General features: G+C 38.4%; 2 protein-coding genes across 5 annotated transcripts in view; one reads left to right on the top strand and one right to left on the bottom strand.

The window, feature by feature from the left end:
* Positions 1-10,531, top strand: part of LOC143881937 (protein S-acyltransferase 8-like) — a 25,766-nt gene extending 15,235 nt beyond the window's left edge. The window contains exons 4-5 of the mRNA XM_077385283.1: positions 3,878-4,111; positions 9,646-10,531. Of these exons, the coding sequence (XP_077241398.1) occupies positions 3,878-4,111; positions 9,646-10,113 (702 nt within the window). The 3' untranslated portion in view covers positions 10,114-10,531. The remainder of the gene's footprint in view (positions 1-3,877; positions 4,112-9,645) is intronic.
* The window catches only part of ASHH1 (SET domain group 26), a 21,487-nt gene continuing 6,522 nt past the window's right edge, over positions 8,617-23,581 (bottom strand). For 3 of the 4 annotated variants that reach the window (XM_077385279.1, XM_077385280.1, XM_077385281.1), the window contains exons 6-12: positions 23,083-23,167; positions 22,558-22,651; positions 21,948-22,146; positions 20,693-20,727; positions 17,642-18,125; positions 12,096-12,363; positions 8,617-8,822 (exon numbers count right to left, since the gene is read on the bottom strand). In XM_077385279.1, coding sequence (XP_077241394.1) covers positions 8,632-8,822; positions 12,096-12,363; positions 17,642-18,125; positions 20,693-20,727; positions 21,948-22,146; positions 22,558-22,651; positions 23,083-23,167 — 1,356 coding nt within the window. In that variant the 3' untranslated portion in view covers positions 8,617-8,631. Of the gene's footprint in view, positions 8,823-11,692; positions 11,905-12,095; positions 12,364-17,641; positions 18,126-20,692; positions 20,728-21,947; positions 22,147-22,557; positions 22,652-23,082; positions 23,168-23,581 lie in introns of those variants that run through there. The other variant, XM_077385282.1, reaches the window with a different exon arrangement.

Below are 23,581 nucleotides of genomic sequence, written 5' to 3' on the forward strand. Positions count from 1 at the left end.
TTTTTAATTATTTAATATTTTCCCGAAACTGAAATTTCGTATGGAATAAAATATTATTTTTAATGGTTTCGTGGATTTCGGCCGAAATTTTGGTTTCGGTGAGGACCAAAACGCATTCCGAAACCGAAATTTGAAACCATGCATATAATAACTCAAAACAATCCTAATGACCAATACATGTACTCCTAGAGTGACCTCATGATACTCAACCAATTGAAAAACAAATAACTAATGACAACATGCCAAATAATGCCAAATAAACTAACAAAACAAGAGAGCTAAAAACTACTATTAGGATAATGTGGGCCCGTATATCTCAAGATGAAAATAGGGACACGATAGTTGATAGGTGCAAACCTAGGGTTTACGGACGAACTTTCTGGGAACTGAGCAGTGTGTAAATGGTTTCTTAGTTAGTTTTAGGCTTTTACAAGTAAAAAACATTCCCACAAATAAATAGTAACAAATGATAGTCAATAAACAACCAAGGTTTTAGTAAGATACATAGTTTTAAAATTCATCACTATAAACCAACCAACCATTTGCCAAGCAATAGATAATATGGAAAATCAGGTCCGAAATAAAACTATCTAATTATTGCCAAACAAAAGCTTAGAGGTAGTGTGAGATACTTATAAGGATATATGTAAGGTAATGGGTTAAGGATAATGAAGATGGGGGCTGGTTAGGCAAATAAAAGTGATAATTAGGTGGAAAAGGCCTAGAAGGGGTGATGTTGCTGGGCTAGAATGGCAACAAAAATGGGTAAATCCATACCTAGGTCATGCAGGGCCTTGGCTGAGGTCGTTTTGGGGTTCTCCAACAGATGGAAGAGTGAGAGCTGATGAGATGAGAAGCAGGGGATTTTTCAGCCACAAGAAAAAGAGATTGAGGGGGAATATGATGTGCAGTGGAGGGGAAAAGTAAAGAAATAAAGAGGAAAGATTGGGAGGAAAGTGAAGGCTGCGATCTTAAGAGAGTTGTTGAAGGGCTGCTGTATAAGACTAAAAAACAGCTAGAAGATTGGAAAAAGGTGGGAGGGATTACGGCTGCACATCAGCAGATCTAGGGGGAAAGAAAGGAAAGGAATGGGCGAGAGGAGAAGGGGGCTGGACAGTAGCTGTCGTGCACCAGCCGTAGGGAAAAGTTAGGAGGGTCGAAGGGGTGAGTAAGAGAGGGAGAAACGAGGAGGAGAGGGGTCTGCAGTCCTCTGTTACTGGTTGCCCGAGAGGTGAGTTAGGAAGAAGAGAAAGAAAGAAAGAAGACGAAGAGGAAAGAAAGGAAAATAAGAGAAAGAAAAAGGGAGATAAGGATGTAAGGAAAGAGAGGGAGGGAGGAGGAAGGAGAGGAGAAGATAGAGGATGAGAAAGAGAAAGGGGAGAGAAGGGAGAAGAGAAAACGAGAAAGAGGAGGGGGTCTGCTATGCAATTTTTCCAAAATGTGCTTCGGGTTAGGGAATTGGGTTATTATAATAGAGATGGCGTTAGGTAAGTGGTGAGCCCCTAAAGGAATCCAAAAGGATAAAAGAAACTAAAATGAGGGGCGAAGTGGTGGGCCCTAAAAGTGTGCCAATAAGATAAAAGAAAGTGTGGTTTGGGGTGATGGTGGGTCACGGGAAAAGGAAAAAATGGGTCATGAGTGGGCCACCACTTAGCCGACTCATGAAATTTTTCTAAAGGATTCATTTGGCCGACCCCAACTAGTTTGGGACAAAGGCTTTGTTGAGTTGAGTTGAGTTGAGTTGAGTGGGCCATCGGAAAAAGGGGAAAAAGGCGGCCATATGTTGATGCTGACATCACATGCATCTAGGATAAAAAAATGTAATTAAAAATAGAAATAAAGTGATAGCTGCTAGATCACATCAGCAGTGAAGGCCATGCCTATTCAAATTAATTTGGTGCTTGACACAAAATTCTTACTCAAGTTTTATATTAATATAGGGATTTGCTAGCATCCATCGCAGAAGGCATTTTGCGGATGGTCTGTTGCATCTGACCGCAGCCACCTCGTGAATGAAGACAAGATCTGCTGAAAAGTGAGCCTCTGTTGCTGCTGTCTGATGCAACAGACCATCTGCGAAATGCCTTCTGCGATGGACGCTAGCAAATCCCATTAATATAAGTATCACGCAAAGTTTGCATGAAAACTTGGGGTGTGAGTGGCAAGATTGTTTAGCTAAGGAGCTGGGGTTCAGTCTAGAATTGCATGGTCAGAGTCACAGCTGGAGGAATCGCGAGCCTGATGTGAGGTTTTGCTGCTCGTAGACGTTGTTCTTTTGTTACTAAGAAGGAGAAAAGGTGCAACCATGCAAGTGCCTATACACACATAAGGTCTCAAAAGTAGGAATCATCCACACACATAATAATATGTTTTATCAGGTGTAGCTTTGGATCTTGATGTTCTCAACTCTGGCAAATATATTCCTTGGTTTCAGTACATAAAAATTCTTGGTCGTCTTTTTCTTGTTTCTATGATATTTGTTTGATCTGTTTTGTCTTGCTTGTTTGAATGCTTCTTCACCTACATGCATGCATAGTGTTGTGGCTGCATTTGGATGTGGCTGTCTGCATGAGGGGATTGTTCTTGTCTGTGTATTGAGTTTGTCTGCAAGCTCGACTGTGGTTTTTTTTTTTTTTTTTTTGAGTTTTTCTTTGTGCTTATCTTTCTCGTGATTCTTCTTAACTGTTGTATAAACCCGAACTCATTTTACCATGATATAACAATTGAATGTTTGAAAACTCGTAACCTGTCAAAAACTCAACCAAAGGCCAAACCAGCTTGACTTGGGTGAGTCAGTGACTGACCTGGCAACTTCTTGATTGACTTAAGTAAATGCGTTTTTTATTTAGTGCCAAATCTTGGATGGTTCGATGATTGACCCGATTATATAAGTATTGGAAAAACTCAATTCCTTACCAACTTGAGTATCCATTGTATATCCATGGTTTTTATTTTTTGAAAAAAAAAAAAAAAATTGCATATCCATAATGATAGTTTACGTAAATATAACTGACTGCAAACTATCTTTGTAATTATGCTGCTTATTAAAAAACTCTTACCCAGTCTAAAGATCTTGCCCATGGCAAAACCGGGTTGAGTCAGGTGAGTTTGTGAGTCCATCTGAGTTTTTAATTGAGTTGGATGATACTTTGATTGGCCTTGTAGGGCCAAAACCAGGTGGACTTGGTTGCCTATAACTATTGGTGTTCTCTAGATGCTTTGTGCGGTAATAGATTGCTTTAGTTTGTGCTGGCTTTTAGTGCATTAAATTTCTATTGTCTATTGGATTCTGAAATTTATTAGATGTTTGTCAGATATGTTTATGTTTATTTTGTTGTATCTCTGCTTCACTTTTTGGGGATCCCAACCAATTAATTTATGAATATATATTGGCAGTTGGGATTTACTGTGTTGCTGCTTCACTTCCTTTGGACCCCAACTGTTGATTTATAAGAAGTTATATTGGTAGTTGGGTCTTGGATTGATGTTCACTTTTTTGTTTTCATATTGTATATTCATATTCTGACACTAAATCAAGCTAATTTATTTAGGGAAATGATATCAGCACAACCATGTTTTGATATTTGCACTAACCCATCTTGTCTTATTATTTAAAGAGTTGTCAAAGGTCATTACAGTTCCCAAAAAGCTTTCACAAGTCCATTAAAAAGGAAAAGACAAGCTAGGTTTGTGCAATTATTAAAACATGGTTGTGCTGATGTCATTTGCTTTTATTTATTATGATCTTATATTTTCCACAAACCTTCATCTCATCAAGATTACTTTTGTTTATCTTAAGTTTCATATATGCATCAATATATCCTATCATCTTGGTTTCTTTTAATTGCTTAGTCTAACTTCCTGTATCTATGTGCAGCGGAACTACCGTTACTTTTTCCTATTTGTTTCTTCATCAACCCTACTGTGCATCTATGTGTTTGCTATGTCGGCGCTGTACATCAAATTTCTCATGGATGGAGAGTATCCCACAGTTTGGAAGGCAATGAAACAATCTCCCGCATCAGTGGTCCTCATGGCCTATTGTTTCATTTCTTTGTGGTTTGTTGGGGGTCTTACTGGATTTCACCTGTATCTTATAAGCACTAACCAGGTCAGTTTCATTCTTCCATTTGAAAAATACTTTTGTTTTATGTTTGCCTCATTCATACTGTTCTTCCTATTGCGTTTTACTTCTATTTTTGAATTACTACTGGGATGGATCTAAATTAATTGCAAGGTATTATTCCTTTCAGATTCCTTCAATTCCTTGAGAGTTCTTATGATATTTTGAATTATCATGAAGCAGCTTCCAACATATCCTCCTTGTAATGGTTCCTAGAAAAATTGCATGTTTATTCAATCAATTTGTTGCGATTTCATTGTTAAGAAAAGTTGTTGAAATTTCTCACCATATAGTGGAAAGTAGAAATTACCAAAATAATTTAGCTCCTAGATTGGCCAACTCTGCGACCACATTATTTTATTTTCTATGAATATGCAAGCTTGTAAATGTAACGTCAGGTGCTACGAACCACAAAATCGCATATAATATTTGCGTCCTCCCTGTATGGAAAGACTCCCTCACAACCCATTGGATGATTGAAGGAGAATCTTAATATATAGTGGGCATTTGGTAAAAGGGTGAAATTCATGAAGTGCCAAAAAGGAGTGTCTTTCGGTGCCAATAAATGAGCCATCGATATCAAGGGGCCATCACATATGAATTATGAACCCCAAGCAGAGTGAGAAACACCTCCATACCCTTCCTCACTAGGGTTTTCTTTGACTTGTGTGACACTTGACAAGGGATAAGGAAGCCCCTTCATGTTCTTCAAAACAGGTTTAGCACACGATAAGGGTTTAGGGGAATTCCATGAGTGCTTTCATGTCTTTTGGGCCTCCATTATTAGTCACATAACTCCAAGATAGCGAAAGGGCAATCCTTACTCATGAGAAACAGTGTTGAAAGAGGATGATCTGCTGTGAAATTGCCTTTCGCAAAAAGGTTGGAAGGCTTTTTAAGAGTACAAAATACTCTAATCCAAAGTGCTCAAGTTCCTCTTCACCAGCTGGTTACTGGTGCTTTGACACAAGAAAAACAACAAACAGTCATCACAATCACTTTGACAGATTCCATATAGACCCAAAATGAGAAACACAAGCCACAATCAATTGATACATGAATCATTCTGAAAGCTGTAAGATTGCTCAGAAATATACACAACTAAATCAATTAAGGAAAATTATGGGAAAGCTATGCTTGCTAATTCAGAGGTTGGTTCTTGTTGGTAGGGTTGCAATTTGGGTGGGGTTGGGTTCAAGGAATTGGAATCAACCTCCCGATTTTATGGTAAAGGCTCAACCCGAATTCTTCAAAACCAACCTGAACTGCACCCCAAAATCTAGTCATGGAGGATCATTTACCTAGTTAGATTATATTTACCTTTAGTTCTCTCAGGGTCGTGTTCTTACTGTAGGGAATCTAACCGGGTAGAACTCCCCCTTACAAGCTAGCTGTTAGAGGGAGGGTGCCCATTCCCTTATAACCCATCCACGTCAATTTCACATGTCCGATGTGGGACCATTGCTTTTGCGTGGAACCCCAACAATCTCCCCCTCCACGCGGAAGCAACGTGGACCATCTCGCCCCTCCACGCGGCAGCAACGTGGGAACCACGAGATCTTCTCCGAGGGAATTCCACTGTCCTCGGAGGCTCACCGGGGTTACCGAGATTTTCCCAGGAGTTACCACGCCTTAGCTCTGATACCATTTGTAGGGAATCTAACCGGGTAGAACTCGCCCCTAAAAGCTAGCTGTTAGAGGGAGGGTGCCCATTCCCTTATAACCCATCCACATCCATTTCACATGTCCGATGTGGGACTATTGCTTTTGCGTGGAACCCCGACACTTACTATGATCCAATTGGTCATATTTTATGTAATTTAGCTCTTTTTTCTTGTCAGTGAAATCTGTTATGGTTTAAAAAAACGAAAAAGCAACAGCGAAAAGACCACACATCTATCATTCAAAAAAAAAAAAGAAGTAAAGAAAAAGAAAAAAGGCTTCACATCTAGGCACAATGACTGACATCCATAAGTTGAAGAAAAGGAGAGTCAGCTTCATTAAAATGAAGCGATATACTGATTCCCATTATAGTGCCCAGACCACAAACTCCCTTAGGGCATATATGTTTGGATCTAGTTATTTTATTTTCTCAAAAAAAAAAAAAAAAAAAATTCTCTATAATATTAGTTTCCATAGTTTGGTTATCACATTTAATGAGGTTTTCTCTTTTTTTGGGAAAGAACATTCATCAATAAATAAGGAAAAAAGAAAACCTACTCATAGTAGTGTTTTTCCCTGAGAAATTAAAATTCCTAAGAATCGGGTTGTTTTTTGTTTTTGTTTTTGAATGCAAGCAAATTTCATTTATAGGACCGAGATGGTCAATTACAAGAAAAGAGTAAGACAAAACAACAACAAAGAAAACAGGAGAAGAAGAAAATCAATTCGGCAAGAAATCAAAAAGCTCCAAATCAGCCTTCTCTACCCCTTCCAAATAAAAAAGCTCAGAATTCCTAAAAATCGGGTTGTTAACATCTCAAGTCTGTTGTTTCTATCTTCTTTCTCCCTTCTCTCCTCCAAACCCTCCCCAAGGTTTTAAATTTCGGTTTTGGCTGGCACGGAAACAGAAACATTTCGGTTTCAGTGAAAATATTGTAAATTCACGGAAATGTATAGAAACATATGCAAATGATGAAATTTTTAGATGAAACTTCGGGAAATGCTTAGAATAAGCACAAATATGTACTTAGAAACCATCACATAAGCAAGAACGCCATCCGTAATGACGTAATCACATCGAACACCTAGTGACATGCTTGGTCGCACATTTGGGAGAGTAAAGTCAATACAAAAGTATAATGTGATGAAGTACATTGACCAGTCATCTCTTCAAGGACCCAAATTCTATGTCAATACCACACAGAGTTACGAGGTGTTATTGGTCCCATGCTGACATTGTATGCATAAAATATTTTCACTTTGGTGTGCAGTCCAATGATGCTGCTTGCCAAATATCATTCTCTACATTAATGAAATGAAATGATATCCAAAATAAAATGACTTACAAAAAAAATATTTTCCCTTTCCTTGCTTAGTCAGATACTCATCATTTGTATGATGCCTAGGTTTTGAAATTTGAAATTCCCGTAACACTTCGCTTTGAAATGGAAAATGGGCCCACCTTCAGTTCAACTAGGATGGGCCCACAAAGCATATTGACAAAGATAAAATATCTTAATTGTTTTCTACCTTTGCAATTGGTATTGACGCCACTATTTGTATCATTTACATCCAAATGATAATTTGTCTATAAATGCAACAAATCAAAGGTTGAAAAACATCTCCTTATCAAAAATAAAATCAAAGAAATACATTTTTCAGAAAAAAAATCCTAACTTTTTAGGGTTTTCCATTATAGAGTTTTTCAGAAAATTTCCACGGAAAGCAGAAAAATATTGAAATTTTTTATCTTTTACAGAAAATTCTAGCCGTCCAAACAAGGTCTTAGTAAAAAATAAGAAACTATTCTAGTAAATATTTTCCATAGAAAAGTTGTTCTGTGAGAAAAATGAATAGCAATGGAAAAGAAACACGTTTAGTATATTATAGTCGATCACCTTACTCGTTCTAAAAACCATAACGCTTTCCCCTTTCTTTTCCTTTTTTGTCTCTTTCCCTTCGCCTCTTCCTTTCTCCTCGTGGCACCGACCTCCACACGGTGGTCCTGCAACAGTTGACGGCAACGGAAGTAGCAGGGTGACACCACTAATAATGGTAGCAGCCTGCAACAAAAACGAAGCATCGATGACGGCAATGACATCCACGGGTTTCAGCCTGAAACTTTTAAGTATGTTATTTTATGTTTTCGATTTATAGTAAATTAGGGCAGAATTTTTATTTGTTTTGCGAACAAAATAGCTTTATACAGTGTAGAGCATCTTTCTATTTTTTGTCGTTTAGACCATTTCGGTCGAATTTTTGTTTGAAATTTCGTCTGAAATAATGAAGTGGAACAAATTCATTGAGATTTCATTTCGGTGAGGATGGAAACAGAAACATTTTGGTTGTTTCGTGTCAATTTTGGTGGAAATTTAAAACCATGATCCTCATCCTGCAAATCCCTATCCCCTCAGAATGACGATCATGACAAGAAATCCTGTAAGAAATCTGACCGAGCTTCTCTTGTTAAGCTTCTCCGTATGTTATCTATTTCATTGCAAGCAATCGCGGGATGGGGGCAACTCCAAGTCCTCTTCCTCCAATGCCATCACCTTCTCTATTTAAGGGTCTTTGTATCTGATCTATTTCATGGAAAGGGTTTTCATATAAAGGGTTTTCATGGCAAGAAATCGTAGTCTATTTAAGCTTCTCTGCATTTCGTATATCTCATGGCAAGGGTTTTCATGGCGAGAAAGCATGACAAGAAATCATGGGATGCAAAAAGCCCCAACTCCAAGTGCTCTTCCTCCAATGCCATCACCTTCTTCTAAGAAGAAAGAAACCCATAGGAAAAGATGATTACAGTATAAAGACTCTTCCAAATCTCCCATCATAGGCGGTGGATTCTATCCTCTTCGCCGACTGGCCCCTGCAAGTCCGAACACCATTGCCGGAAACTCTGTCTGAGAATCTGGCAGCAGATATTTGCTAGAAGGTATTCCTGCAACCGTGAAGAAGGTGATGTAATCGTTGTCCGGTGATGCAATCATTGACTGAGAGTCTGACAGCGGATATTCCACTAGAAGCTGCAAAGAAGCTGTTTGAGAAGTTCAATTGAGTTTTTTGTTTGTGCTTATTGGCTCCAAACAGCTGAACAAAGAATTCCAGAAAAAAAAATCTAAAACAATGTTTCCAGGAAAATGTTATTTTCATAATTTTCTTTTCGCTAGATCCAAACACACACTTAATATAATTCAGAGGCTGGCAATTGTTATGTTATTTTCCATGTTTTATACAAGTGGTTGTCTCTTGTCTGGGTAAAATGACTAACATATCCTACTACATAACGTGTGATAGATAAACCATAATAAACAACATAATAGAACAGCTTCTCTGATATTACCCTAAAAAAAAGTAATGCTAGCTTCCGGATATCCTTGAGCTGAGATGTGGACATGAACATCAAAAACTGTCTGTCGAGATATTTATGTTGAGTTCTATAAAGACCTTTTGCTTTGAGGAGGAAACACTGGTTATTATTTTCGGCCTCTACTTTCCTTCATGAAATTATAGTCAATTTTTATGTTTTTTGGACCTTTTGATCAACCACTATACAAGCACAGAAATGGCACTTCTGTTGTCACAAAGCATGATAAGTTTACTAATATGCCAGGCTTGGATCCCAAATCGTGTAGAGAACAAATCAAACTTGATTTAAACCTCATGAGTGTTTCATAATGCAAATTTCCATCATAATGCATATCCAATCCTTACAACCAACTTGCAGAACATTCTTCTTCATAATGCAAATTGTCATCATAATGCATATCCCATCCTTATACATTTTTTCTTGATTGATCATCTTTGATATAACTACATTAATCAGATATTACAATTTCCATGCTTATGCAATTGTTCAGACTACATACGAGAATTTTCGATACAGAGCCGACAACCGACTTAATGTCTACGACCGGGGTTGTGTGAATAATTTTCTAGAAGTGTTCTGCACCAGGATACCGCCTTCAAAAAACAAATTCCGTTCTTATGTACAAGAGGAGGTATCAAAACCTCCAGTGTCTCGAAGTCGGGAGACAGAAGTTGATTATGCATCTGTAGACCCACGGCCAAAAGTCGAGGATGATCTAGAGCTAGGTGGGGATCTATTAAAGATTTCCCAGCGCCATAACTTTGAAGAAGTTGATGAGGAGATGCATGAGAGAAGCAGCAATGGGCCAAATAGTGTAGCCTCAGAGGTCGAATTTGTTCTGGGTTCGCAGCAAGCTCCCATTGTTAGATCAGAGGCACGGCACTCTAGTTGGGGTAGGAGAAGTGGGAGCTGGGAGATCTCTCCGGACATTCTTGCCATGAAGGAAGAACACCAGTAAGCTGATTGTATTTTGGTTAGTTTCTTGTGAATTACGGTCTTACACGCAGAGACAACACACTCAGAATTGAATGTTTACTTAATGGGTTGCACTTGTTGGTGAAACCCTTTGACCCATTAAAAGATTTACCTATGTTGTGGTGAGAGTTGATGCCTCTTCCAGGTAATGTGCTACCCTTTCTGGGGTTCAAATTCAATTTACTTAAAAAGGAAGTAGGCCTGTGTTAACTGTTGGAGAAGGTAAGGATGAAAGAGGCATCTACACTTTTCTTTCTCTTGGTATTGTGTAACAGATTGTTAGTTGAGGTTTGTGAATCTTAGTGTTGGGTTGATTCTTTTTGTAAATGTACCACAGCTGGAAGTCCAGTAATGTGTACTGAGTTTTCTTCATTAAACCTTTTTCTCTGACTTCCCTACTAGTATGTTGAGCAAAACCAATACCTTTTATGATGATATATGGTTATTGTTGTACTGTACACGGTTGGGTCTATGTTTAAAAACTTGGATCCAGATGAAAACTCAGACCATGGTAAAAGGAAGTCGAGTTGGGTGAGTCAACGATTAATGGAACTCAGCTGAGGTAAAATTGAGTCCCCTTGTTTGTTCCGAGGGACGGAGGAGGCTATAGGTTAACTTGGTGAGTTGATGATCGACTCGGGGAGTTTTTAAGCAATGGGTTCAGCTATAGGTGATACCTGGAGCTACTGTATTTTGTTGTAGAAGTGTTGCATGGGGGGTCCAGACCTAAGTGGATGGCTCATAGTCACTAGCTATTTGATGAACCTAAGCCCAAGAAGAAATGCTCATCTAATTCCCCAGTAAGTGTGAAAGTTGCTCATCTAATTCCCGAGTAAGAGATAAGGAAAATGTGTTACATTTATAAAGATAAAATTATTTTGGCAATTTGTTGTAGAAGTATATATAAAAAAGAGTAACGGGTATGAATTTGGTGACTTAATATGTAAAAAGAATTGCTAAAAAAGTGATTGCAAAAATTTCATGGATTTCTATAAATTTCATGGATTTTTACTATCGTTGATATAGCCATATGTTGCCATTGAGAGAGATCATAATTCTGCTCCCTTGTGTTGATATAAAATCAACAGGTACTTGGAGAGGAATGCTCAGTAGGGCACAACCTCACCATTATATAAATGGGCATGGCCCTTACAGCATAGTGGGTACCACCTTTGATTGTGCTAGATCGTCCATTTGACCTAGAAACACTAATTATTGACACAACTAATAAGTAATTTTGTCATTGAAGATGGTTCAAAAGCTCCAAATAGACCATGACTTGCGTTCAATGACAGAGAATGCTCGTTATTGGAAATTGGGATTGAATCATTTGCCTGATTTTTAATTTTGAGCAAGAGATATTCAAAGGCCTATCCAACTAACGGTTGATAACAATCTGGGAGTCAAGAGAGCAGTAGTAACCTCGTCATTGTATTACAATGAGGTTGTGTTGTAATGAAGCATCTCTTGTAGAAAATGATATTGACGATACTTCTTTATCTTTTCATTTGCTGGTGTCGATCGATTACTCAAGTTCTTTGGTCTACATCTGGACCCATTAAAAAAATTTGGATCACTGTTTACGGGATTCATTGAGAAAGGATTTGATATAGTTCATGGCCTATTAGAAGTACATAAGCATCAATCAATCGAGGCCTTCCAAATCAATACAAATTATCTCCAAAACCAAATTGCTGCCATATTTAGGGGTTGGAACTAGCTCAACTGGTCAAGGCTTTGTACCGAGGTCATAATCTCTATTGTAAATCGAGAGCTGTCATGTAGAAAACAGGATAAAATTCGGTGTGCAACCAACAATAAGATGAGATGCAAGAAACAACAACACAAAGAATACCATGCAATTTTTCAGATATCTATCATATCTCCTAAGCATTTTTGTTAGATAATCTGAACAATTAATGAATGAAATAAGGCCGAAAAGCCTCCTTTTGAAGCTTCACTCACCTATTTTAGAATGTTTCATCTCATTCTCATTGTCTTCTCCTTCAAGAATAGCTTCAGCTCGGGTCCTTCGAATACCACAGGAAACATGCTTGATGATGCCAGAATAAAGATCGAACTCTGTTTTGAGTTTACGGCAACTGGCTTCGATCCACTTCTCTGCAACACTCGTGGACACACTGTCTTGGGTGTCCCTCTCGTGCTCTTCAATGGCCGGCCTTATCTCATCATACAACAAATCCAGTTGGGAGGTGGCCAGTTTCTTTGCTTCCTGCAATGGCTATAAAATTTCAGCAGCTCGAAGTTTCAATGTAATGCAGTTATGTCACAAACTAGTAAAACAAGGCCAAGAAATGAATAACAATATGGATTACGAAATTCCCATACAAAATCACAGGATGTTGGATGGAAGATTTGTAAACATGCAGCACATCATGAATTCACACGTGTGTATACAATCGCACAAGACATTTCGCGGAATTCATACTCATCATGAATTCACACTTGCTAGGGACCATCGCAGAAGGCATTTCACATCTGTGCTGTTGCATGTGACAGCAGCCACACAGGCTCAGATGTTGTCTTGTTCATTTAATTCATCTGAGGTGGCCGCTCTCACATGCGACAGCCCAACCGCGAAATACCTTTTGCGATGCTCCCTAGCAAATCCCATATATATATATATATATATATGAGAGAACATTTCCTACACACTTGTGTAGGTAAGTTACCTACACACTAGCTTAAAATACAGTAGGGGCCCACATTGTTTGGGTGATCCAAACCATTCATTTGAATGGTCCTCACATAGATAGGGTGTCCACAAAAAATCAGATCCATAGGATCATCCCAACCATTCAAACTATGGAGGCAAAAAATGGACTAATTTGTGAAGGTTTATACACGTCCATTTTACCTCCACAAATCGTAGGGTTGAGATGATCCTATGGATCTGATTTTTTGTGGACACCCTATCTCTATGAGGACCATTCAAATGAATGGTTTGGATCACCCAAACAATGTGGGCCCCCACTGTATTTTAAGCTAGTGTGTAGGTAACTTACCTACACAAGTGTGTAGGAAATGTTTTCTCTATATATATATATATATATATATATATATATAGAGAGAGAGAGAGAGAGAGAGAGAGAGAGAGAGAGAGAGAGGTGTTGGTGCGCTCAAGCGCACTCCCAAATGGTGCGCCTAAGTTGTTTAAAACGTTTCCTATTGCGCTAAATGTTTGGGTCCCACATACAGGAACCAATAGGAAACGTTTTAACAACTTCAGCACACCATTTTGGGCGTGCGCTTGAGCGCACCAACACTTTTCTCATATATATATATGAGAAAAGGGTTCCTGCTAACTTTAGCAGCTAGCTTAGCTGCTAACGTTAGCGTAAAACAAGGGTGGGCCACATTGTTGGGCTGATCCTAAGCATTCATTTGAAAGGCCCCATCATGGATGGGATGTGTACCGAAAATCAGCTTCATTGGATCATCATAGGATGTCCATTTGTGGGGGTGAAAATGGACAGATACTGTTTTTCCACTAATCTGCCCATTTTTTCACCCCACAAATGGACACCCTAAGATGATCCAATGGAGTTGAATTTTTGTGGACATCCTATCCATGAAATGGCCTTCCAAATGAATGCTTTGGATCCCCCCAACAATGTCGGCCCACCTTGTTTTACGCTAACGTTAGCAGGTGTTTGTATATATATATATATATATATATATATATATATATATATGAGAGAACATTTCCTACACACTTGTGTAGGTAAGTTACCTACACACTACCTTAAAATACAGTGGGGGCCCACATTGTTTGGGTGATCCAAACCATTCATTTGAATGGTCCTCACATAGATAGGGTGTCCACAAAAAATCAGATCCATAGGATCATCCTAACCATTCAAACTATGGAGGCAAAAAATGGACTAATTTGTAAAGGTTTATACACGTCCATTTTACCTCCACAAATCGATGATCCTATGGATCTGATTTTTTGTGGACACCCTATCTATGTGAGGACCATTCAAATGAATTGTTTGGATCACCCAAACAATGTGGGGCCCCACTGTATTTTAAGGTAGTGTGTAGGTAACTTACCTACACAAGTGTGTAGGAAATGTTCTCTCTCTCTCTCTCTCTCTCTATATATATATATATATATATATATATATATATATATATATATATATAAAGAGAGAGAGAGAGAGAGAGAGAGAGAGAGAGAGAGAGGAAAATGTTTCTGAGCTATAGCGCAGCCTGAGCAAGCCACTATAAACACACCATCTCCATGTTGTTTGACTCATCCTACCCATTCATTCTATAGCACCTCACACAGATAGGGTGTTCCTAACAAACAATCTCCATACCATTTGATCTATACGAGTCTAATTTCTAGCCATCCATTTTAAACTTCCACAAATCATAACCATAACCTATAATCCTAACCATAACCATAATCCTAACTATAACCTATAGAATTGGATGAGTAAAACAACTATGGGAGATGGTGTATTTAGAGGGCTGCTCAGGCTGCGCGATACCTTAGAGTTCCTAAGGTGTCACCTCATATAGCTTATATGATTTGGCGCTTAAAAACATAAGGGGCCCACTTTGTTTGGATGATCCAAAGCATTCATTTGATAAGCCCTCACATAGATAGGGTGTGCCCAAAAAATCAACTTCATAGGATCGTCCTAACCCTTCCATTTGTGGAGGTTGAAATGGATGGGTATAAACCTCCATAAATCTGCCCATTTTTAACCTCCATAAATGGAAGGGTTAGGATGATCCTATGGACCTGATTTTTTGTAGGCACCATATCCATCTAAGGGCCTTTCAAATGAGTGGTTTGGATTACCCAAAAAATGTGGGCCCCTTATGTTTTGTGAGCGCCATCTCATATAAGCTATATGAGGTGACACCTTAGGAACTCTATTCTCTCTCTCTCTCTCTCTCTATATATATATATATATATATATATATATATATATATATAGAGAGAGAGAGAGAGAGAGAGAGAGAGAGAGAGAGAGAGAGAGAGAGAGAGAGAAGTGTAGCTACACATACGTGTAGACGGCTTAAAATACAGTGGGCCCCACATTGTTTGGGTGATGTAAACCATTCATTTGATGGGCCTTCACATAGATAGGGTGTGCCCAAAAAATCAGCTCCATAGGATCATCCCAACCCTACGATTTGTGGAGGCAAAAATGGACGTGTAAAAACCTTCACAAATCTGTCCATTTTTGCCTCCACAGTTTGAAGGGTTGAGATCATCCAATGGAGCTGATTTTTTGGGCACACCCTATCAATGTGAGGTCCTATCAAATGAATGGTTTGGATCACCCAAATAATGTGGACCCACTGTATTTTAAGTCGTCGGTGTAGCTAAGTTAGCTACACGTATGTGTAGCTTCACTTAACTATATATATATATATATATATATATATATATATATATATATATATATATATATATGAGGAAACTGTTGGTGTGCTTAAGTGGGCCCCCATGTGATTGGGCGCTTAAGCGCACCATAAGCTTGGTGAGCTTATGTGCAACAACAGTTTCCTCTATATATATATGAGAAAAGGGTTGCTGCGCTCGAGCGTAGCTAGGCTTAGCTGCGCTCGAGCACAGAAACAGGGGGGTGGGGCCATTGGGGGGAGTGATCCTAACCATTCATTTGGAAGGTCCCATCAATCAAGGATGGGGGGCCTACCAAAAATCAGCTCCATTGGATCACCTTAGGGTGTCCATTTGTGGGGCCAAAAATGGACAGATACTGTTTGTTCACAAATCTGTCCATTTTTGGGCCCACAAATGGACACCCTAAGGTGATCCAATGGAGTTGATTTTTGGTGGACACCCTACCCATGAAAGGGCACCCTACCCATGAAAGGGCCCATCAAATGAATGCTTTGGATCCCACCTAAAATATGGCCCCACCCTGTTTCTGTGCTCGCTTAGCTGCGCTCGAGTGCAGCAACTGCTTGCTTGCTCCATATGATCATCCGAACCCTATATATATATATATATATATATATATATATATATATATATATATATATATATAGAGATAGAGAGAGAGAGAGAGAGAGAGAGAAAACATTTCCTACACACTTGTGTAGGTAAGTTACCTACACACTAGCTTAAAATACAGTGGGGGCCCACATTGTTTGGGTGATCCAAACCATTCATTTGAATGGTCCTCACATAGATAGGGTGTCCACAAAAAATCAGATCCATAGGATCATCCCAACCATTCAAACTATGGAGGCAAAAAATGGACTAATTCGTGAAGGTTTATACACGTCCATTTTACCTCCACAAATCGTAGGGTTGGGATGATCCTATGGATCTGATTTTTTGTGGACACCCTATCTATGTGAGGACCATCCAAATGAATTGTTTGGATCACCCAAACAATGTGGGCCCCCACTGTATTTTAAGGCAGTGTGTAGGTAACTTACCTACACAAGTGTGTAGGAAATGTTTTCTCATATATATATATATATATATATATATATATATATATATATAGAGAGAGAGAGAGAGAGAGAGAGAGAGAGAGAGAGAAAAGTGTAGCTACACATACGTGTAGCTAACTTAGCTACACCGACGGCTTAAAATACAGTGGGTCCACATTATTTGGGTGATCCAAACCATTCATTTGATAGGACCTCACATTGATAGGGTGTGCCCAAAAAATCAGCTCCATTGGATGATCTCAACCCTTCAAACTGTGGAGGCAAAAATGGACAGATTTGTGAAGATTTTTACACGTCCATTTTTACCTCCACAAATCGTAGGGTTGGGATGATCCTATGGAGCTGATTTTTTGGGCACACCCTATCTATGTGAGGGCCCATCAAATGAATGGTTTGCATCACCCAAACAATATGCGGCCCACTGTATTTTAAGCCGTCGGTGTAGCTAAGTTAGCTACACGTATGTGTAGCTACACTTCTCTCTCTCTCTCTCTCTCTATATATATATATATATATATATATATATATGAGGAAAGGGTTCCTGCTAATGTTAGCGTAAAACAAGGGCGGGCCACATTGTTGGGTTGATCCTAAGCATTCATTTGAAAGGCCCCATCATGGATGGGGTGTGTACCAAAATTCAGCTCCATTGGATCATCATAGGATGTCCATTTGTGGCAGATATTGTTTGTCCACTAATCTGCCCATTTTTTCACCCCACAAATGGACACCCTAAGATGATCCAATGGAGCTGAATTTTTTTGGACACCCTATCCATGAAAGGGCCTTCCAAATGAATGCTTTAGATCCCCCCAACAATGTAGGCCCACCTTGTTTTACGCTAACGTTAGCAGGAGCCCTTTCCTCTCTCTCTCTCTCTCTCTCTCTCTCTCTCTATATATATATATATATATATATATATATATATATATATATATATAGAGAGAGAGAGAGAGAGAGAGAGAGAGAGAGAGAGAGAGAAGCCGATTTCGTGGAAAGCCATTTCATGGCTGGCTTTTGCATGTGAGAATGTTTTGTACCTCATATGCGGAAACTTCTTCTCGTGCTTCCTTCAACGCTAATAGTTGACATATAAGTTTCACATCAACTTGCTTCTGAGCTAGATGTTTTGATTTTCCACCAGAATAGTGTGCTGAGCTTTTGTTGGACAAAGGGATGTGATAGTTCCGGCATGTGCTATTACTACGGATGCGAGATATCATTGCATTTTTTTGTGTAAAACTAAGATGAGTATCTTGTGAGTTTACTTTTTTATCTTCACTCATTTCAATCTTTTCCTCATCCACTACTGTATTCTCCATCAAAATTGAATTCGTGAGCTCAACAACAATTGCCTCAGGATGAGAACCACGCTCAGGTTCTAAACCATTATCAACTGTTATTGGGTGATCACATTTTTCCAGGGTGTCCGGTGCGTTTTCCGAGGAATCCATAGTATCAATGAGCATTGACGTGGGCCCATCCTCCTCAGAATCATAGAGAGGGATGTTCTCAACCGAGTATCTGCCATCATGCAAGCCAAATAAGACAATGACACAGCTACATGCAGAATCAAACAAAAACTCTACATAATGAATAATTTCAAGAGGTTGGGGGTTAACAAACTCAGAACCCGGTAAAGAGAAATAGTGTCTTGAGAAAATCAAGTTTCAACGATTTTCTTTCTAATCAATCACTTGAAATTATTTAGTTGAGTTGACAAAATCAATACCAGAGAACAACATGTATTCCATGCTGTCCAATGAATATCTGAGGAACATAGTTGATTCTAAAATCTGCTCATCAAGATGACTGTAAATTATTATTATTATTATTTTGAATGGTATGACTAAATTTTCATTGTGCTTTTTTCCTTTGAGATAAAAAAAAGTCAATATCAAGATCTTTGAAAACATAGTGGACTGACATAAAACTTGCCTGATAAAATAAAAAAAGAACATATTGATTCCATATGCTTCCTTACCGCTCTCTCATTACAATTTTCAATTCTTGTTAGCACTTAGCTTTCACACTTGCATTTATAATATCTTGGTGTGGAGAAACCTAGAAGAGCAACATCAACCCCTTCTAATGTATTTTTTTTTCTATTTCTTGCAAACTAGTACCATAGCACTGGATGCTCTCACCAGATTTCTGCTTAGGGTTCTAGATGAATGGTTTTAAATTTCAACCGAAACCCAACACGAAACGACCAAGACGTTTCATTTTCATGCCCCTTGAAAACCGAAACTAAAATTGTAAATGTATCAACGGTGTACTACCAGTATGTGTTACATAATTATATTTAAATGAAGGGTGATGATATTTTCACCCCCTTGCATTACTTGCACGCTCTCCTTATAACGTGATTTGACATAAAGTTGCCCACTTTTCACGTCAAATCAGGTTATAAGGGGAGCGTGCACATAATGCAGGGGGAGTGAAAATATCATCTCCCTCAAATGAATTGCATGTGAAATGTGACGTCTGTAATAATTATATTTAAATGAATTGCATGTGAAATGTAACTTTTGTACTATGTATAAATGTTTACATGAATTATAAGTAAAATGTGGTACATACTGAATTATCAAACATGCACGGCAATGTTGTCACTAGGTGTTAGGTGTTGTTAAATCTATAGTTTTTTTTGCTTATATGATGGTTTTTTGGTGTGTATTTTTGCTTATTCTAGTACTTCTCAAAGTTTCATCTTAAATTCCCATCATTTACATATGTTTTTATACAATTTCGCAATTTTAGAGGATTTCCATAGAAATTTCAAAGGAAGCAGGATTCGTTCCTGGAGGTGGGGATTCGCGATTCCCCGGAACGCGAATCCGATTCGGGATTCGATTCGAATCCCCAAAAATTGGGAATCGGGGTTCGGATTCGTCGGAACCCCGATTCCCAATTTATGGGAACCCCGATTCCTACTTTATAGGAACCCCGATTCCCTGCGAATCCCCAACGAATCCCAACTCCCCAGCGACTCCCGGCGATTCCCCAACGAATCCCCGGCGAATCTCTGGCAAACCCACGATTCCCGCTTCCAACCATCCCCGGAGCCTTCGAATCCCGAATCGAATCCCGCTTTCGATTCCCGCCCTGGCAACCTTGGAAATTTCTATCTCAAACCAACATGTTTCCATTTCTATCACAACTGAAACACACACCGAAACCGAAACCGATACCTAAAACCTTTTCTAGATGTATCCACATCAAATTTATTGTCATCTACAAGAACTTTAAACAAACTACTTTCTATCTGTTTTACATGAGTGATTTTATCTGTCTTCATTTTTGAGTTGTTCTTAACTTCTTATACATTCTCTTCTTTCTCTTTGGTTTATGAGGGTGGCCTTAAAATCTGCATATTTCTCTAATGGAGATCATATTCTAAAATCCCTCCTTTCCTAACAAATCCACACAACATGCATTTATCAAACTCATTTGGTAGGAGATCATACTCTACCCAAATTTGAAGACCTTTTGAGTGTCAGAAAACAGAAGCCATGGATGACATTTAAAGACTAAACAAACACGGGAGATAATAACTAAGCGAGAAAAGAAAAGGAAAAATGGGGAAAATGGAGAAAAGATGAAAAGCCAAAGAAGCAACTTGTGTGGGTAGTAACTTGTCTGCAGGTCTATAAAAATGGAGTTCAAACAAGAAAGAACAGATAAATTGGGGAAACTACAAACACCCACTATATTGCCTTCAACGTACCAAAAAATTTAGGGCCAAATCTGATTAACCCTACAAGCTTCTCATTTAAACTACAAAAATATGCATGACATATTACATTGTCTTTAGCATTTAGGACAGCTGATACTGCAAGAATCAACAATAGCATTAGCAACATGTTACTTGTTACTTGCTAGTAGCTAATCCCGTGGGTTACGCTTAAGACCCTGTTGAGAAGAATCTTTAAGGTTACTTACTTTTATATGAAACAAAAACCCATGAAAGCAGGCAGTGACAATCTCATAGAATTATAGAAGCACCACAATACACTTACTAGGATTTGTGAATGGATGGATACTACAAGCTTCTCATTTAAACTACAGAAATATGCATGAAAAATTACCTATCATCATCATCTTCCCACAGATATGTAGCCTCCTACAAAACACATTACATCACAAAAAGTAAAGAAATAAAATTCTGAATTTGAATAATGAAACATAAAAATCACGCAAAATATACATCCCATAGTAAAACATTTGGAACTCTAAATGGCGCAGAGAGATAAATATGATGGGTTTACAAACACTTTAACCAACTTAAGATTCCCTTTGTAGTTGTTATGCCCAATGTTTGGCCTAGTTCCAAATTTCGTTGTATAAAGTAGTTATGTTGTCCAGGACAAGTAAATTGAAGTGGGAAATTAAGGGTTGCATATGTCCACATTTGTAATTACATCATGATAATCATTAGTTCTTTCCTTTCGCCATGGAGGGAAAAGGGCCCAGATCCAGCAAATATATTGTTAAAGTAGTTTTCAAATTTTGTAATTGAATCTATCATTAGAAGTATTTATGCCTTTACAGTGTTGTTATAATTTGGCGATGTGACAGCTAGTGGAGAATTAAGGGTTGCATATGCATCACAAGAATATCTATTACGGCAAAGTCATTGTAATATCTATATATCAAAAACAAAAAAAGAGGAACTAATACAGAAACTAATACTAGAGTTAAGAAAACACAATCTTTCTTAGTTTTCAAGAAAAATGTTTGTTGATTTGTTGATTATACAACAACAAATAGTACCAGAGGATCCCTAACCCCTCCCTCTCTCCACCGCATTACAAAAATAGCTGTCTGTAACATATGTACTGATCGTACTCACAATAGTTTATCCACAGAGGCAATTTTAGGTATGTTATAAAGCTAAAACATCAATTAGATTAGCAAAGATGAAACCAGATAAAAGAGAGCGTTCGTGAAGCTGGGGGGAAGTGTTCATGAAGTGAGAAAACCCAACCAATGAATCTTGTACCTTTATCACTTCAGTGCTAATCCCAAGGTGGGCCCACTATTTATATTAAGTCACTTAAGTGACAAACAATATACAAAAGTGAAAAGGAAAAGACCCAAAAAACCCCAAACCCCAAGGTACAGACGTATATGATGGGACCTATCTTTATCCATTGCTAGAAGTTAAAAATCGTTGAGCTCAGAATAAAACATATTAGTGAGCGATCAGATAATGCACCCGCCATCCAGATTTCAGGGAAACAGATCCTACAGAACTATAATATCTTGCAAAAGTAATTGCAGATTTGGTAGCTTTAATGACTTTGGGAAAGTACAACACTTCAAATTCTACAGAAAACTCACTTGGAAACCACGAGATTTTGCCCCAAGAAATCCAGAACAGCAGACTGCACCACAGAGGCAGCGAACCTTAGCTCCACCATACCACTCAAAGTTATAGTCATAGGATAATTCTGTTCCAACAGGAATGTCTTGCTTTGCGAAGATCCCAACCCTAATCTCCCCCAACACGGTCCACTTCCTCGTTTCACAATTTGGCTGACTGCATTCTTCAGAAAGTAGAAATTAGATGCAAAATGAACATTAACCAAAAGGAGACTGATGTCCGCCATACCATGTTTTGATAATGGGACAAACTCACCTTGTTTTACATGTTTTAACTAGTTGTCAAAGGCTATTACAGTCCCCAAAAAGCTCTCAGCAGCCAATCAGAAAGGTGTAACACAAATTGAGTCATCCCATAATCAAAACATGGCCACGTGGATATCAGTAGCCTAACCAAAATGATCAAACAAAAGGCCTTTCTAACAGAAATTCATAAATTGCAGAAGAAAAATCAGTAAATGAAGATCAAATCAGCTAGCATATGTTGCAACATTATCTTGCAGATTTGACGCTGTTTTCAAAAATGAAAGTTCTACAGAATTTCTTCGCATGATTGGAGGCAGCTTACCATGAATGATTAATGAACCTAGCCAGACTTCCTTTTTTAGTGGCATCGATTGATTCGTACGCATTGAGAGAGATGATAAATGCATCTTTCAGACCTGCAGCAAGTCACCCATTGATGTACAATTTCTTTTCTGGAAACAAGGGGATAGGAACGTGGTTTTAAATTTCGGCCGAAATACCAAAATTTCCGATTTCGGTTGGGCCCGACACCGAAAGTACATACATCTAAAATTTCGGCTGGAAAATGTAATTTTTAATTTTTTTTTCTGAAATTTACTTTTTTTCCAAAATTTCTGCCCCCATATGGGCAGTGCTGAGAGAGAGAGAGAGAGAGAGAGAGAGAGAGAGAGAGAGAGAGAGAGAGAGAGACATGGGGTTGATTTAAGATATTAGGGCGTCGATTTATCACTGCCCTTTTTTTTACTGAATTTCAGCAGAAATTTCGGTTTCGGCTATACCCAAAACCGAAACCGAAACTGGAATTTTAAACCTTGGATAGGAATGTATCTAAAAACAGGTTCCTTACCTCCAGCTTCATAAGCTTGGGACCTCCGCCTTGCTTCTTTCCATGAAATTACTTCTCCGCAATATTCAATAATAAAATGCCCTGCCTGGATCACATTAAATTCAATGCTTTAAACATTTAGAGTATATTAAATAAAAAACAAGAATAGCTAATAATCGCCAGTCAGCCATATGACGGTGAATTCATTGCCAGGCCTTGTAAACTGAACACACGGCTGCTGGATTTTAAGTTTTAACACCGCACGATCTGACAACAGACAGGCACACCACGTTACCAAAGGCACCTTTCTCTTTCAAGAGGACTCACAGCATGTGTACCAATATCCCAAAAAATAAAGTGGCAAAATAAAGACAGCTAACAAATTTCCATGTTTCGCCACTAAAAAAAAAGACAGCTAAAAACATTAAACACCCGCATACACGCCATGGCTTCGATGCTTTTTTTTTTTTTAATGGTAAAAGATTTCATTAATAAGACCGAGATGGTAAAAAAGTACAAA

The sequence above is a fragment of the Tasmannia lanceolata genome, unplaced genomic scaffold (genome assembly GCF_043159265.1).
Source record: "Tasmannia lanceolata isolate RefF3 unplaced genomic scaffold, GAP_Taslan_0.1 ptg000007l, whole genome shotgun sequence".
NCBI classification, from domain to species: domain Eukaryota; kingdom Viridiplantae; phylum Streptophyta; class Magnoliopsida; order Canellales; family Winteraceae; genus Tasmannia; species Tasmannia lanceolata.